The sequence below is a fragment of the Microchirus variegatus genome (assembly GCF_963457635.1).
Source record: "Microchirus variegatus genome assembly, chromosome: 11".
Classification (NCBI taxonomy): domain Eukaryota; kingdom Metazoa; phylum Chordata; class Actinopteri; order Pleuronectiformes; family Soleidae; genus Microchirus; species Microchirus variegatus.
This window is the reverse complement of record NC_139812.1, coordinates 1306406-1324685: the sequence shown is the minus strand read 5'-3', so window position 1 is coordinate 1324685 and position 18280 is coordinate 1306406. Positions and strand designations below refer to the sequence as shown.

The window sequence follows — 18280 nt, the reverse complement described above, 5'->3', positions numbered from 1 at the left end:
CTCTTTGCGGCCACCACCCACCACTGTACCACAAAGTCCAGCTGACATATTCTGCATCAGATACAGATTATAGCTATGTAGCTCCCAGTCCTGCAAATGTGAAACTGTGTCAGTTACTTGTCACTGTATTGATGAGGGAAGGGTGAACGATATATGTTGGTCAGCTGCCGTCCAGCAAAAATCCCTGTGGCTGATCTAACTGGTGTGTTTATATTTGTGTTCACTCACTGTGATTGACTCCCACCTTTGTCCATTTCCACTGATCTCTGAACAGATCATTCTCCGTCAGTCTATGACCTCTATAAATTTGCAGTCTATAACACTAAAATGAATAAAGTCTCTATGAATATGTTGCTGATAAAAGATGATTAAAAAGCTTTATGATGAAACAAATTTAATCAAACATTTGATATTCTGCAGTGATAAGTAAAAGTGTTATATATATTAGTGTTGTATATATATTATATATATTATATCAGAATCAGCTCTTCTATTCTCAGAGACTTTACACATGCTCTATTGTTATAATCCCATTATTACTTTGCATGTAGTGGTTAACATTCTTAGTTCCGTCTGTCCCACTGGTGTAAATGTTGCCTTATACAAATCATGAATGTATTAATTCCTCCCATGTATTTCTGGGATCTATCTACAGGAGGGTCCATGTTTTAATCCTTTCATGGGAAAATGTACACTAATGTGCAAAAGTCTTCGACCACAACTCATATAGCAAAGTCATATTTCTTGTTTGAGAGTGGCCGTGATGTTGCTAAACTGTGATCTTTGACATTTTAAATCAATTTATTAGCAATTTATAGATTTAGAATATGTTTTTAGAATGAGAGATTTTTTGAAGAGGTTTAACCACCAATCAAGCAGTGACTTGTTCTCAATGTAACTCGTGTGTTTGGGTGTCTCATTAAGCAGAGTCTCAAGTCCTGTTTTCTCATTCTTCAGTAAATCAAGCACCATCATGAGGCCAAAGGTCCCACCCCCACTTCCTCCCAAGGTACAAACAGCTAAATGCATTCATCAGCTGCAACCACTTAATTATTTCAAATTATTTTGTTTCTTTGAAAAACGAGACATTAACTTTTGCCTTTCTAATTTTTTTTTTCTCAGCCCAAGTCCATCCGCTCGTCCCAGCAGCAACATAAGCTAGACGACAGCCACTCGCACAGCGAGGACGACAGCGGAGGTGGGGGGACCATCAAACGCTGTCCGGTCCCACAGACGGCAAGCCCAGCTCGGCCTGCCTCCAATGTCCCCCCGCGGCCCCCGCCCCCGAAGCTGCCGCCCCATCGCCGCAGTAGCCTAGGTAACGAGAGCCCGAAGTGCACGGACGTGGAAAACTCTGCCCCAGAGGATGATGGGAGCTTTAGGCATTTCTGGGAGTGGCTCCACACACCTCACACAGAGGAGGAGCTGGAGGAGGCATGGGAGGTGCTGAAGGAGGTGAAAGAGGAGCAGGAAAAAAAGGAGGAAAATGAAGCGAGTAAGAGCAGCCGATTGGTAGATTGCTCGTGTCCGCAGTCCCTCTCATCCCCTTCGATTGGTTGTGTGGTCTCCCATCAGTCAGTCCATAATAGTCTGGTTAATTTACCTGTTCCATGAGCTCATTAATAATAGTGCCTTATCAATATTGTTTTGTTTGTAGTTCCTTCCGTCCATCAGCTTCTGCTTAATATGGTTGTTTGTCATCTTTTCTGACGTGTGATTGGTTGTTCAGTCAGTTAAAACATACTAGTCGGCAACCACTTCCCCTCACTCCATTGGAGGAACAAGGAAAAGGAGAAAATGTCTCGGCTGATCGCAGCGATGATCACCCGAGACATGGCTGAATACATACTATGTACAGACATGTCCCTATCAATGTGGCTCAGTTGTAATCCCTCGGCAAAAACACCCTAAACATTACCAAATTTAATTATTTCCATTTGTTCATTGAATTATTGTGATAAGGTTTGATCTGTCCCCTTCCTCGTGGCAGCTTAACTAATACTTTTAATTTTGAAAATCTTAATCAAAATGTGTCATTAGACAATAATCAAACACAAGAATTGCATCAATGCAAACACTGGCATTTATTCATGAGGCAGATTTTTTTGATAATAACAGTTTAACATTGTATGTTGGTACAATTTTTACATGAGAGATCGAGGGTGAACAGGACACCAACACAAATGCATTCATCAGATTATAGTTTCCAAGCTTGTAACTTGGTTTTTGTAACTTAATTTCAGATTTACTGATCATTTTTTTGTATTAATAAAAGTATTTTGTAAAGTACATTGTATGCAAAGATGCAACCCAGGGTGCTTTACACAGTCAATTTGGTCAACAATTGGAGAAATTTATCAAAATTACAATAAGGTCACAATATAATACGACTATGGTATCAACAACAGATAAACTTAATTAAAAGCCAAATGAAAAAGAGACGTTCTAAATTTCTTTTTTAAAATGTAGATCTTAGATTAACTTTTTTAGTCAATCTAGTTGTTTATGCTGGTGTTTGGATTTCCAACACAGTTGCCAGAAGGATGGATGTGCAGTGATGCTGTTGAAAGTCCTCAGCAGTCATTCATTGACTTTGGTAGAGAAAAGTGTGTGCAAATGTGCGTGTTAGTGAGTGCCAGGTCTTCTAATATTGACAGGAAATTATTTTGTTCATACAGAGACACTTTACTGCAAAACATGTGATCATTTATCAGCTCAACCAACCGTAATTGATCTATATTGATCACTAACACTCCCATGACTATATTTGATCCTCTATATTTTCCTGCTAGCCTGCTCCCTCCCTCCCTCCTTCCCTCCCTCCCTCCTTCCCTCCCTCCCTCTCTGCTCCCAGTATTTGTTTGTGACTGTTTTAGTTTAACGCTCCTCTATGTCTGTAATTGTGCAGATTAGACTGTAGTCACTGGAACCAGCTGTTTCTCTGTGCCCGCAGTCTTTTCTGCAGCCAAGTCGATATCTCGTCTCTCACATCTGCTTATGACCGCCATGCCTTTCTCTCTCTCTCGTTCTCACTCGTTCTGTTTGTCTGTTATTCTAACACGCCGAGTTGTGTCTCTGTTGTTGTAGGTAATGGGCTTAACTCTCCACACAATGGTGAGAAGGACAGTCCAGCAGAAAGACAGTCCACCATGCCCCCTAGTGTTCCCACACGGAAAGATAAGAAGGATGTTCCGGTAAGTAGACTTGGCTGTAAAGCAGTGACCCAAATATCTTAAAGTCCCTCCAATAGGTCCAGTTCTGCACTGGATATTTACATCAAGCTTCTACTTATTTCATTAATAGGATTGTTGAGAATACACAGCTTGCTGTGGCTTTGAGCAGAAAAGTCAGACACTCACTGTCAGGAAGCCTCAAGTCATTGATGTTCCAGTTCTATTCATAAAAAAGTTGTTTGTTAAATCCAAAATTTTAAAAATTAAAATTTTTCATCAAAAGTCTACATAGTTAGTGCTACAACAACAACAACAAAACTATAAAGATTATCTGAACAGAGTTTTTAATCCTTTGTGTGTTCCTGCATGTACCCTTCTGCTCTAGATGCCGATCAGTAATGGCCTCCCACCTACACCCAAAGTCCATGTAAGTAATGTTCTGTTCTGCACCAGTAAACACTTGCAGTTATGTGCCATTAAGTTAAATCACATGCTTCACATATTTGTTGGATCACATTTAATTTAATTCACTTAGAAAGTGAATCACTCATTCAAACTTAAGTCTTGGTATGTAGCAAAATAAAGTTTGTTGTCCTTTGTGCAGAGATATTTTGTGGCATCATGCATTCCATAACACTCACTCTGTCATTTTTCATTTTCAGATGGGTGCATGTTTCTCCAAGGTGTTCAATGGCTGCCCGCTCAAGGTCCATTGTGCCACTTCCTGGATCAACCCTGACACCAGAGGTAACCAGCATAAACCAGTTGTCATCATTAGTGATATCTTTAACTGTAGTGTGTAATGTAAATATTTATATTCAAACCATTGTCAAATGAGTTCACACAATGCTGAATAAGCCTATCGGCTCCACATTGCTCACAGAAAGTTATTTGTTTTATGACAACAGCAACACACAAAGTGATTAGTGTTTGACTGAGAACAAAAGGAAGTGTAAATGAGCGTTTACACAATCTGCTCAGGAAACCTGGTTCGTTCAGCAGTTTGACATGATCAATGCTTCTTTTCCCCGCCCATACCTGTGCTGCCACTGAGTACGCACAAACACTTGCACACTCAGGTCTGCTAGTACTGTTAACATACAAATAATTTTACATTGTTTTTCACGAATACCAAAAGTTAGGCACTGCAACTTTAAGTTAACCGAACACGAACATTGTATAAGCATTGTCTAATGTGTGCTGTTGATGTTTGTGTGTGTTTTAGACCAGTATTTGATATTTGGAGCTGAAGAGGGGATCTACACATTAAACCTTAATGAGCTTCATGAGACTACAATGGAACAGGTGAGCAAAAGATTGTGTCTTTGAAGATGATAAGATAATAATAACCAAAGCTTAGGGTTAGGGTTAAACATCTTTTTTTGTTGGAGATTTGAAGGAAATGATTTTAGGTTGTGGTGTGACACTGTGTTGCTCATGCATCATTTTTGTTTTCTCTGTACCTCATTATCTGTGTGCAGCTCTTTCCTCGGCGGTGTACTTGGCTATATGTCATGAACAATTGTCTTCTTTCCATATCTGGTGAGCACTTTTTTTTTTTTTTTTTTTTTTAATCAGTAAATTTCTGTTAAAGTTTTGTGCTTTTGTTCACACATCCTCATCGCCATTATTTATTATCTTCCAGGAAAAGCCTCCCAGCTGTACTCCCACAGTCTGAGTGGTCTGTTCGAACAGGCCAGACAGTTACAAAAGTTACCAGTAGCCATTCCCACACACAAACTGCCTGATAAGATCATTCCCAGGTGAGTGTCCAACCAGGCAGCCAAAGCTTCTATGTTTTTTTACCGAGGTCATCTTTTACGAATGCCATCACTCATTTCTTTCTTCATCTGCTTATAGGAAGTTTTCTGTGTCCAATAAAATCCCAGACACTAAAGGGTGCCAAAAGTGCTGTGTCGGTGAGTTATTGTGACGGAGAATTCTATATACCCTACATTATCGTTCTTGGCCCAATCACTAAATAACAAGATACAGTATATGACGAGATATTTCACAGCTTCTTATGGATGCAAATTAACCAGCAAAGAAAGTGTTAAATACGACTGAGACAAAGATTGTAAGCGTTAAAGATGATACATGTTTTCTTTGTACAGTGCGTAACCCATACACAGGTCATAAGTACCTGTGTGGAGCCTTCCAGTCCAGTGTCCTGCTTTTGGAGTGGGTGGAGTCCATGCAGAAGTTCATGCTCATCAAGGTCTGAATATTTTTCTCCTCATTCGTTTCTCTCAGCTCCAGTTTTAGATACCTTTAACCTCTTCTTCCCTGACCCTCTTTTTGGAGTCCCTGCTCGAAAATGACATGCCCAAACTAAATAGAGTAAACCTCTGCAGTTACACGCTCATGTGGATTATCTTGGTATCAAATAAAGATAACACTTTTGAGATTCCACCAGAGGTGTAAGTTTCACTGTAGATGCCACTGTGTCAGAGTAAATGTACATGGAACACAGCATAAATTAAGGACTTTTTTGTCTCGCCTAAAAAAATATAGCATTTTAAAGCAAATATCACCTTTAAAATATGCAGTAGAAGCAACATGTGGACATGAGCTGTGAAAAGTCTGATGCTGCTGAAGTGAAGCAAAGTGAAATAACAGAGGTTTTAGTAAAGAGATGTCTAGGCGTTCTCTCTCCTTTGCCACAGTTTGGCACCATCTGTGCCATTTGAGATTTCTTAGGTACCAAATTTTTAAAACCCATTTAATTTTATTTACATGTCACTATTGGTCTAAAAATAACTTGTTTTGACTCTGCAGCGTCTTCAGTTACGCAGCGCCATAGCTCTGGCTTACCTTGGTCAATTTGGTTGACAGCTTGTTTTAAACCTCTAAACCGGTAGAATCAGACCCCGGTCTCCAAATGCGTGTGAATCACTTTATTAGCGAGTCAAAAGGACATAAATGCATATGACGCATTTGTCACACACATTCGCCCTTCTCTAATCAGAACGATCTAATGTCGCTCTGTAATGATCAATCAGACCGGGAAAAGAAGCATGCTGGAAAGTGTAGTTCTTCATTAGAAGTGGTTTTGTTCTAGTGGAAATAACTTGTTTTGATAAACAGCAAAGGTAAGACAGCATTTCTGCTGTCAGTTGTTGTTTTGCTCTTATTTTGAGGCTGGATCTGTGAATCTTGGTCGTAGAGTGATAAAAATGGTACCGCTGGAATCTGTGGATTCTCCGCTGTCCCGTCGACACAGGTTTTTTTTGTTTACATAATCACGATGACGATCCGGTGCCGCTTTTCAATGTGTGAGCTATAACGTTTTTTTTCGCTCCTGCTGTTTGATCCATCTGTGTTTTAACTGTGTTTCGTGAACATAAGAATGGTTCTGACCGTTCTTTGGATGCAGCATGTCTGTTTGTTAAAGTTAGATATGGCTTTATAACGCTTTTGTCGCTGCATTTGACACTGCCCCTGGTACTGGGGGCAACCCTGAAGAAGAGGTTAAAGTACTGACACTACTCAGGAGTCTATGGTTGCTGTTGCACACCAAAAAGGAATTTGACTCTTTTTCAACCCTCTCCGCTCTCCCACTCTTTCTGTATTTCTGTAATGTATAGCAAGGGCCTTGCTCAAGCACATATAAAGGGTTAATTTTAAGCGAACAAAAACCCAACAATGTTCATTTTAAAGTGGTTTTATACACATATACATCATTAATAACAAAACCTCCCATGTGTCACACACTGCACTTTAAATGACATTTTTAAGTTATAATGTTTATTTCCCTTGCGAAAATGTCCTGACATACTATCTTATGTTATTACTGTAATATGGAAGTTTCTCTTATTTCCTTTTGCGCTTATTTTTTTAGAATATCGACTTCCCGTTGCCGTGTCCTTTGGAGGTCTTTGAGATGTTGGTGGTCCCGGAGCACACCTACCCTCTGATCTGTGTGGCAGTCAGTAAAGGCACAGAACTCAACCAGGTCGTCCGGTTTGACACCGTCAACCCCAACTCGACCTGCTCCTGGTTCACAGAATCAGGTGTGGCCAGCAGTTTTTCCTTGATTTGTTTTATGTTATTGATTGAATCAAATGTGTAATTAACCAAGGTCAAAAACTGGCATCTTCCTCTCTGCAGACACACCACAGACGTGTGTGATCCATGTCACTCAGTTAGAGAGAGACACCATCTTAGTCTGCCTTGACAGTGAGTCCAACACAAAGATACGCTTCCCTGCACTTGCATTGCTCAGAATTTGTCTGCTTGAGGACAGAATGCAGAGATTTCCCAGAATGCCACTGAGCGTCTCTCTCTCTCTCTCTTTGTCTCCAGGATGTATAAAGATAGTGAACCTCCAGGGCCGGTTGAAATCCAGCAGAAAGCTGTCAGCTGAGCTGACTTTCAACTTCCAGATTGAAGCCATAGGTAATATAAAAATAAGGGCTAAACTAATGACAATTTTGAGACGGTGGGCCCTACGTCCGCATGAACTAAAAGACGAAATGAATATGGTCCAATTCTGAGGATGAAAGTGACATTAATTGACATGGATTTGTACAGAATAATCTTATTGTGTCCGTTTGCTTTTATGCAGTTTGTCTTCAAGACAGCGTACTGGCCTTCTGGAGGCATGGCATGCAGGGACGAAGTTTCAAGACCAATGAGGTGTGATTGATTTGTTTGTTTGTTCCTGTTTATCATTAATGTACAACAGGGATGCTGATGTGAAGCGCACACTTCCAGGCAGCATGGCAGAATGTTGTAGGATTATCATTCCAGATGTTACTTCTGAATTCCTCAAATGGAAGCAGATTAATGACGCTTGATATTAGGTTTATTGTACACAATTCACCCCCAATACACACAATACTACACATGCACACACACATAGGGCAATGATGCTGCTCTCTCTACTGACTTACTTATATTTTCATTATTTTACTCTATTAAATGTGAATTTGTGTGTACTTTAAAAACTTGGCCTTTTGGGGGACACTTTAGATGCACATTATGTATTTTCTGCCCTTAGGGGTCTCTGATTCGAAAACAATAACAAAAGACTTAGTTTGATGATGTCGGGAAGCAGCATGGGATCATGCTAATTGTTATGTTGTTGTCTCAGCTGGTTCCTCTGTGGGGAAATTTAGCGGCGGAATGTGCAGCAAACGACAATATGTAATTGTGATCTCTTCGTGATGACCACAAACAACAAAACTAAACACAACACACTTGCTAATTAGTAGTAGAGAATATTGCCGTACTCACACTGATAGTTCACTTGGGATTTTGCCCCAGAATTTATAACAGAAGTAGATATGACATTAAAAAATGACAAAAAATTGATATTTACTTGAGGAGAAATGACATATTTTTCTGGATTTAAAAAGTATATGAAATTACACAATTTCAACAAAATATATACCAATGTTATTTATCTAGTTTTCTAATATTATTATTAATGCAGATATGTTACAGATTGTATCTTTAAAACCATTTTAAACATTTAAATTATGATCCAACAAGCATTTATTGTTTTCTGACCAATTAACAGCAATGTGGGTTATGTACTGCACAATGACTAAGGAGAAATGCAATGTTGTTTTTGTATGTTCACAGATTTAATCCTTTATCTAATCATCACTATTTTCTTCCACATATTCAATTGCCGTTCTATTTTTGACCGTTTAAACTAGAAGTTATTTCCTTGACATTGTGTCTCTGTCTTTGTCTCTTCTCTTTAATTATCAGATCACACAGGAAATCTCTGACAGCACACGCATCTTCAGACTACTGGGATCAGACCGGTGAGAACACAGACACATGCACATCCACAATGACGTATCGCTTCATTCATATCACACTGTTAACTTCCAATTTACTGGTGTCTTACCACTGAAGACGCGTTGACCGTAGACATCCAGAGGCTGAGGACAGAGGCCTCTCTCTGACCAGGTACAGTTGCTGCTCGCTGGCCGCAGGGGGCTCACAAACTCTTTCTGTCGGGACTCTCCCTCGAGGATGTTGATCAGGAGCTTTGAGATTGTCTGAGTGGAGTTTGGAGACTTTTTCAGAGAAAGGGACGGCGTGAGTGAGTGTGTGAGTGAATGCAAAAGGACTTTACGTCATGACGGTGTAGACACCAAAATCATCTTGGTCTGATTCAACATACAACCACTATATTTCAGTTTCACATTATCCAGTAGTTTTGAGCCACTTACATATGAACGTGATGATTTTGGTGCCTACTGTGTCATTACTGAGCGCTACAGCTGATTTTTGAGCGGTTGGGTCCCTGTTGAAACTTTCTTCTGGTTTTCCCAAGGATACACACGGCATTCCTTTCCTAAATAACAGCTTTTACAGGCTTTGTCCATCTGGGTTGCTGCTCGCCATGTGTCTATCTTGCTACAGTATATCCTGGGTCCTGTATTTAAACTTCATTTATGTTAAATGTTTTTGTCTGAAAAATCTAAACTGTCAAAGCAGAAGGGGATGTTGTTTTTTTTTTTAAAGCTAGGGTCTGGGTCTGTTTTAAAAAAAGAAAAGCCAGTGTCTGTAGCCATGAAATTATTGGCTGACATACCTGTCCGACACAAACCGTCGGTTAGGACGAGTCCTCACAACAAGCTGGATAGACATACACTGTTGAAGCAGAGACAATAGCCAGAAGTTTACAAGAGAAACACAGAAACATGACAGTGATAGTGATATTGTTCCACTACAGATCACAACTTCCAGTGGCCATGAAAGTATGAATTTATCGATAAGGGCTGTCACTTTTTACCTGATATTTAGATATAAATTCTAAATTGTGGAGGAAAGTTCAAAACATTAACCTTTTTAAATGAACTCCTGTTTGAGTTCCGAATATGCAGCCCAGAGTGGCAACAGACTGTCTGAAGTAATTAACGCACAGTCCATCAGAGGGCGCTGTGATCACAGCTTGGCCTTAGATCCACTTTTAATGCTCTTTTGCCTGTTAGAAAAATAGGATGTTGTCAAGTTGTTCTGCTGTGAAAATGTCTTTCTGCGTGAACAGACTTGACAGCATCTGAAAAGCAAAGAGTTGAACTTCGCATGACTAATATTAAGGTTAATGTCATGTTTGCTTGTGAGTGCACGATCGAGGGGTTTATCTGATTCTGAATAGCTTAAAAAAAGTGACAGCCCTACTACTGTTTGTGTTTTTCAAAGTGTCGGCTGCTATTGCTTCATTTTCCAGATTAAAGGCCTGTACAGACTCCACAAGAACAGAGACAAGTTTGTTTTGGCCACTTCATGAGAAACTCGTCCAGAATTCCTCGGAAGTCCTCATAGGGAACGACAACGTTTCCACATTAACCATGCCCACTTCAAATTTCCTGCCAATCACACAATAGTTGTCAGGCACCACACAAGAACAAAGTTCTGCCCAGATGATGCAAGAACAAATAATGACGTCATTCTTTTCTCGCAGCCTTGGGAGAGGGAACACATTTCTCCTTTCTTGTGGTGTATGTACATATGACCCTAGCTTTAACAGGGATTCACAGACATTGTTTGTGTCATCTTCCCTTGAAACTAAACTGGATGTAATGTTTGTTTGCGTGTGTGTCTGTATTGCAGAGTGGTGGTGCTGGAGAGCAGGCCGACAGATAACCCGACCGCCCACAGCAACCTCTACATCCTGGCAGGCCATGAAAACAGCTACTGAGACACACACACGTGCACAAACACACATGTACACACATGCACCCTCAACAGCTACACCACTAATGCAAACAAGGGAGCGAGCAATCGAGAAATATACGCTCAGCCCAAACACACGCTAACCCTTTCATCTTCTCACCCGGCCTGCCGGCAGTGTAACTGGAAAAATGAGTAGTTCACTGGTGCGGATGTGGATTCCCACTCGCAGAGGTTTAAAATGCACCAGAGTGTTTCATTGTGGATCGGTTCAACATGTTGTAGTAGGACAGCGGGTCTTGGACTAGGGTTCAAACGACCTGCCAGTTCATTGGTGCGATATCCGGGGAATCTCTTCTCTGCTTCTTAAGAGTGACTTTAACCCAGACCCCCCCGACAGCATCTACACCTTCCCCTGCATACTACACACTGGGAAAACAGCATCCTGCACAGAAGTTTGACTTCAACACTACGTCTACTACTAATTCTTGTACACACATTAGTACTACTGCTACTTTCACTAAAGCTTCACAGAACAGCCATCTTGCACAGAAAATCTCCCCTTTTCTCCTTTGTAGTCTTCTCCTCTGTCTCCTCCTCCTCCCTCTTTACCTTCCCTCCCTTTTTAAACTACACCTTTATTTATTGTGGCATGATGTAACTTTAACAATCAGGATGGCTTTCCTGTTTTATTATTTTTTTTTTTTATAGGATATAAAAGAGAAAGTGGACTCAAAAGATCTTCGCCACCTCCACTAGAATCGAATTTCAGTACCCACCACCACACCACACAAGTGCTTATTTGACCTCTATTTAATTCTTGTAAATATAAATGTGGTATTTTTTTGACAGAGACGAACACTAAAAAGACCGGTCATGTAGATAAGCGTGTGTATAGTTGCTCTGTATAACTGTGGAGGCTAGTAGAGACGGACAGATGTGGAGGAGAGAGCAGGGCAGCAGATTCACTTCCTGTATCCTCCGATCGTGTGATGAAGTTCAGGAAGTGAGGAGCGCTGCGGTCTCCTCAGGTTGAGACAGCTTTAGCAGGCTGGTATTATTCTAATATTGATCAGAAGCTCAGGATATGGACTGAGCAAACACAGGAAGCGGCACTGATTGTCATTTTCATTTTGCATGCATCACCATCGAAAACTTCCTGCTCGTGTGTACCCTAGCAACTGCTGATGGGGTAGCATACGTTCTCATTTCTGTTAATTTAAGTTTCCTGCTTTCAACATCATCTGTTTTTTTTTTATCATCATTATTATTATAACGTTTTAATCGAGATTTTTTTTCTTCAATGCTATTTTTTTTTTCTTTTTTTTTAATTGAACCACTGGTGTTAAAAATTTGCACAGAGAGGAGAAAAAAAAAACGTATTTGACAAACAAATGTGATGTCATTATATGACCTTGTGTGTATGCACAGTGTGTGTATATATATATTTGTGTGTGTGTGCGTAGACATATAGAGTATGCACATACGAGTGCGTCGTGTACAGATCTGGTCTTTAGGTGACAGCTGTGTTTCTGCCTCTTGGAAAAAAAACGGAGGATTGATTTACACAGAAAGAAAAATGACTTCTATTTATCAAGTAGACGTTGTGTATGTTAAATTATAGCCTTGAATAAAATAGGATTATCTGTTTAAACAGTTACACATTATTATTTGATACATTTTTAACCAGCTGCAGAAAACCGCCCATATTGATGACATAATAATCACATTATAGAGTAATCCAGATGGAACCTGCTTATAAATAATAGATAATAAATTGGGCAAATGAAGGGTGTTGATTAAATTCCTAGGGTATGTAGTGCTACTGATATTTCCATTTCTATACCAATTTTGCTCAGTTATGAACAATTTTCCCAGAATTAATGCTGCAAATTGTACACAATTTGGATCTCTTTAACCTGGTGTATCATTCAAAATATTGTTAACATTAAAAATTGACCCTGAAGTAGTCGCATTAACACTTTATTTATGAAAAACACAGTGCAACTCTGTAGAACAATTGTACCATACTAGTTCAAAAATATATAATAGGCTAGAAGTGCATCAGACGGCTTCAAGTAGTTACTAAATTGTCCACCAGAGGGCACTGTGAGTGCAGCTTTTCACGTATTCATGCTCTCAGACACTCGTGACACCAAAGCGTATGAAAAGCGGTGTGGGGAAATATTCTTGTTGTACTCGTAGATGGCAAAGTACGGTAATAAACAAATCTGCCAACTCAGCCGTTATCTAATCGGTTAACTTGCAGTAACAAGAAACTCTGAATTGACGATGGATCTCATTCATATGAAAAGCCCCGTAAACGACATGGTTTTTATTTCTGTGTAACTCTTACATCCGATTCCTGTGACTCATGGCTGTGACTTTTAAAGGCCAACATCTGGGGGCTTTACTCGCGCTACATGCATGTAGCCGTGCACTGTGTGGATGTGGTGTGTGTCGTGTGTAGCAGAGTCCACGTGTGGCAGTACAACACTACCGGATTCTACAAGCTGTGACACTAGAGGACGAGAAACACTAGTTTGGCACAAAGCTACGATGCCATCTCTGCTCGTGACATAGCACGAGGCTTCGTTTTCCAAGTAGAAATGTATTGTTCTTTGTCACCGTGGATACAGACATGTGAGCCATAGCAACCAGCCAATCAGGCGTAAGATCGGCAAGTGAGGAAAAACACAAAACACCATCTATAGAGTAGTTTAAAATGTGATAAATAATCGCAGCTATGGCTACAGTAATTTCCCTGGTTTTTCTCATTACACGTGCAAAAAAAATGTGCTTGTGCTTCGTATTATGCTGGACTCGCCAATGCTGGACTGTAAAGTCACGTTATACGCTGAAGATTTATAGAGCTGTACCTTTTTTCATTGGTCTGTCAAAGCTGAAGTTCAGAAGAACAAGAGCAAATCCAGTGTTGTCTACAGCTCTGTGTCAAGGTTGTCACTGGCTGTTACAGAAGTGCCACCATTTTGGGAGACTGAGTCTTAAGATAAAAAAAAAAAAACGATTGAAACCGCTTTGTGCTCCTTGTCCGCCTCTTTCAGACATCAGTGGCGGTAAACACACCATCATTCTCCAACTGTGTCGAATCTGTGGAAACTGTGAGGATACAAATTATTTGTCTACTTATAATTAGGGGTGGGATGATACCACTTTTTGTGTCCGATACCGATATCACAAACTCGAGACAGTCATTTTAAATCTATGGAAAAGCCCAAACATGACTCAGCTAACATGCTTTTGCAGATTTTTTATAACATTTTTTGTGCATAGTGAAGCATGCAAAATAAAGGATTTTTGGATAGTTCTGGATTTTAAATCCAATATGCAATCCAGTGATTTTGACCAGTATTGGACTCATACCGATTCCCATCCCTACTTATAATCACTTTAGTGTGTAAATGTCCTCCGAATGTTGCTCTGCACCTGGAAGAAAAAACGTCTGTCACAGATATTAATCGTACAACATCTGTAGTGAGTTGGGAGCAGAAACTGTCGTCCTTTATGTCGCCCTATACTTGACTTCAGACTCAAGATGCCGTTAGCACAACACACACACACATCGGTCAACTAAATCAGTTTAAATCAACAGTCTACAACCAAGTGTTAGATAAAAATGGACATGCTGTATTCTCTTGGTTTGAAAAGTTAAGGCCAGGAATTGGGACAGAAGTGGGGCAGCGACTCCACTGGTCCAGGAAGAGAACATCTTAACAAAAAGGGTAATGATTTGATTAGAAGTAAATCTCGACCCCAGATTAGTGATGTAAAACCTTTGCTGCGATCACGTCCAACGTCCAATAATAGTCGTAATAATGTCCCGATGCCAAGTTCCATTCACACAATCGATGCCATCGCCTGCCAATATCTGTTCGTCATTCATAAAAAAGTTATTCTAATTCTCTTCATAGTAACGCGTTCACATTAGGCCCATTTAATCAATTCCTGTTTTTTTACGCGCACTTCATTCAGTTCGATCGACCGTCCGCCATTTTTTTTTAGCAGTGTTTCATGACCATTACATATAATCGAATAAAAAAAACATTCCTTTACATTAAGACTCTCTTTTATGTCAAAGAACACACATAGTTTGTTTATTTTTTACCTTTTTTTTTTATGCAACGCCAGAATATATTGTCGAAACCTTTTATGGCCAAATTTAGATGTTAGTCTACCTCGTGGTGTGTCCCCGGCGAAGAGTAAAGCTTTGTGTCTGACAAAAACACGCTTCTCCTGTGAGTCAAGCGAACAAAAGCTGAGAAATGAATTCATGCCACTTTTTTTCTTTGCAGCTTTTTCTTTGTTTCCTTAAATACCCATTCACTTTTTGAATTGTTTTGAAATAATGAGATTTCTACCCTAAGAAAAATCTCGTGTTCACTGATGTATGTATTGATTTTATTTTTTCCAGAAAATACAAGCAGTTTTTATTTTCCTGTGTGGGTTTGGTAATTTTTACATACTGGCATTCTCGCAGAATAACACTAGGTTTCCGTGGGAATGACTGATGCTTTGATGTCTCCTAATCCTAATTAGACACAAAATTAATCTCTTATCTTGCTAAGCAAACACGGCCTTTTAGAGTGACTTTTTATGTTTCTTACCCTCAGGTACACCAGGGTCACAGGGATCGTTTCTGATGATGTGTGTACCAGAGACGTAGATTTACTCAGAAAACAGATCCCTCGTGTTAATCTCCACGTAGGTGTTTCTCCAAGCAGATTAAAGTAAGCATTAGATATTCGCAGGTTTGACCCCCTGATAATAAACAAGACGCGAGTCTCCTCTGTTCTGTCGCTGTTACGTCACCTCTGTCTTTTGTTGTCATAATGCAATGCACATGTTATGAAATGTATATAGTGTAAAATAAAAAATGGGTTTGTTTTACATACTGTATAATTGCCTATATTTTGTTTCAGAAGTGTAACAGATTTATGAGATGACAGGTTAACACATTAAAAAGAAGGAAGTGAAACCAGCCGGCGTTGTGTGCTCATTTCTGACGGCGCTGCAGTGTGAGTCGATGCCAATGACATGTAAATAGATGTGAATTGAATTGAAATGTATAATAACTGTGGAAGAGGACAGAAACAAACATTATTTTTATTTATTTTTGTTTGTTTTGCAGGTCCCATATTATGCAAAGTCAACTTTTTAATCATTAAAGTCCTTACATTTGGGACTCTGGAGGTCCTATCAGTCGGCAAAGTGTGAAAAAAGATGACTCACTCATGTTTTTGTGGTTCCTCCTCAGTCTAAGATAAAACACGCGGTGTTGACTTCCGCGCAGTGCAGCACAGAGTTCTACACAAACTTCCAGCATCAGAGGATTTATCTGTCCAGTGGATACATATTATACAGTATATGACGTTCACGTGCCTGCTCGAGCCTGCAAATGATCACTTTTCCAAACGCTAACTGCTGTTAGCTCCCAGTAGCCTCTGTGGCTGATACTGTACTTTTTTTTCTTCTTTTTTTTAATAGAGAAACTACTAAACCAAGCGTTTTGAGCAAAGCATGTCACAGACATGTTCATTAGGACACCAGAGAACTAGGTTAACTTGGCGGAATAGGATATAACGTGTTTATTGTGCTACTGGAAACCTTATGCATCCAACCCCTAACACATGGGTTTTGAACTCAAATGACCTGTGGGCCATGAGCATGTAGACTTGAGGGGGGGGAAGTGGTAAGAAAAACAAAATGTTGATAAGCAGGTGGGCAATAAGAGCTTAAAGTTACAACACAATATCCCATCCTGATTTCACAATTAAGACATTCATGATGATATTTCCCAGAATTTCCAATTGAAAAGTGTGCTGACTTGTAGTGTGGTTCTCCAGCTGCACTGAATCTGAACAGCAGGTGCTTCAGAGAGTGGTGAAATCGGAGGGAGGGGAGAATCATTGGGATGAGACTTCCGGAGATCTCTTCCGTTTATACCAGCTGCCGTCTAAGGAGAGAGCACAATATCCTACGCCATCCAGCACATCACCTGTTCCATCTGCTGCCGTAAGGAAGAACATACAGGTGCATCCAGACCACGGCCACAGCCTGTACCCCCAAGCAGTAAGGGTAAGTTGGTAACCCAACCCCCCCACACACCACATCTTCCACACAATTACAATAGCAGCCATACAACATCACACTTCTCTCCATAGTTCCGGCTTTGCATCTGCAGCGTTTGTGAATATGCAGCTCCTTTTGCATGTGTCTTGGGTCATTGCATTGCCTTAATCCCTGTGGGCCACTGTACAAAATTAATCTATTTACATCTAAACCTGAGGAATAAATCTAAAATTAAGGTTTAAAAAAAGAAAAAAAAATTCAGCTATACATCATTTTAATTATTTCTGTTCTGTCCTGAAAAGAACAATAGAAAATGGTTCAGGTAATGAATTTGCTTCCTTTAAATGAAACACCCTGGTAAGGACACTTGTTTTCATAATAATTTATTGAACACATTTTCATCGCTGGCCATTCTTCGAACATTCCCGGTGTCTCCTTATCGCCACATTCATCTTCCAACGACAGAATTACTGCATATTCAGGGCAACAACAACAAAATGCTTTAACATAACGGAAAATATATAGAATAATGGTTGTTCTCCTAACTACAGTATATGTGCAGTATAGTCATCTGTGTGTATAGCTTAAGAAACAGCTGCAAATAATGTCTGGATGTATGTTTGAAAGTGTGTATACAGAATGTTAAATGAGTCTGACTTTCACAAATTTAACGACTTGAGACTTGCTTGACTCCTGTTGGTAAAATACCCAACTCGACTCTCATGACTTCAGACTTGACTTAGACTTATGTATAATGACTCAGAATGACTTGACTTATAGAATATTTACATTATTTTCAAATACTGACGCATTACGCTTACAATTTATTTTTGAAACATGGAAAACATTGGGTGTTTAATGTAGGCCTAATGTCAGTATTATTTACATTTTAGGCTCTGTAGTTTTTTTTTTTTAATGTTAATTGTATATTTTTTTTGTAGGAAATTCAGTTGTATGGGACCATGAAGCAGTTTTTTACAGCATTTTTACACTCGAATGGACTTGCTTTATTCTTGCAAGAATGACTTGCTTGAGACTTGAAGGTGAAAAGACTTGAAACATGTTTGACTGACTCCCATCTCTGTGCATTATATAATGTATGTTAGAAAATAATGGCTGAGAACTTACGGAAGCGTATTGCATTCACTTGAAAAAAAAAAAAAAACTCCTGTTTTTCTCAGTAATTAATTTTCAGTTGGATTTTTTGAATAATTTTTTTTCTGTTTTTCTGACTAATATTTTTTCTGTTTTTCTGAGTATTTTTTTTTATGTTTTTCGTGCAAATTTTTACCCCCTGTTTTTCTGAGTAATTTTTTTCCTGTTTTTCTGAATAATTTTTTTTATAACAACATGGACGACTTGTTTAGTTTAATCAAGTT

General features: G+C 39.5%; 1 protein-coding gene across 2 annotated transcripts in view; it reads left to right on the top strand.

Annotated features, from left to right (window-relative positions):
• The window catches only part of LOC310933763 (mitogen-activated protein kinase kinase kinase kinase 3-like), a 40621-nt gene extending 29360 nt beyond the window's left edge, over positions 1-11261 (top strand). Inside the window, exons 19-34 of one of the 2 annotated variants that reach the window (XM_083897331.1) lie at positions 958-1009; positions 1123-1495; positions 3088-3194; positions 3559-3600; positions 3836-3920; positions 4399-4478; positions 4655-4715; positions 4819-4936; positions 5034-5092; positions 5288-5391; positions 7015-7186; positions 7284-7352; positions 7479-7571; positions 7741-7811; positions 8895-8950; positions 10752-11261. In XM_083897331.1, coding sequence (XP_083753457.1) covers positions 958-1009; positions 1123-1495; positions 3088-3194; positions 3559-3600; positions 3836-3920; positions 4399-4478; positions 4655-4715; positions 4819-4936; positions 5034-5092; positions 5288-5391; positions 7015-7186; positions 7284-7352; positions 7479-7571; positions 7741-7811; positions 8895-8950; positions 10752-10839 — 1630 coding nt within the window. In that variant the 3' untranslated portion in view covers positions 10840-11261. The remainder of the gene's footprint in view (positions 1-957; positions 1010-1122; positions 1496-3087; positions 3195-3558; positions 3601-3835; positions 3921-4398; positions 4479-4654; positions 4716-4818; positions 4937-5033; positions 5093-5287; positions 5392-7014; positions 7187-7283; positions 7353-7478; positions 7572-7740; positions 7812-8894; positions 8951-10751) is intronic. The other variant, XM_083897332.1, reaches the window with a different exon arrangement.
• The last annotated feature ends 7019 nt before the right edge of the window (positions 11262-18280 follow it).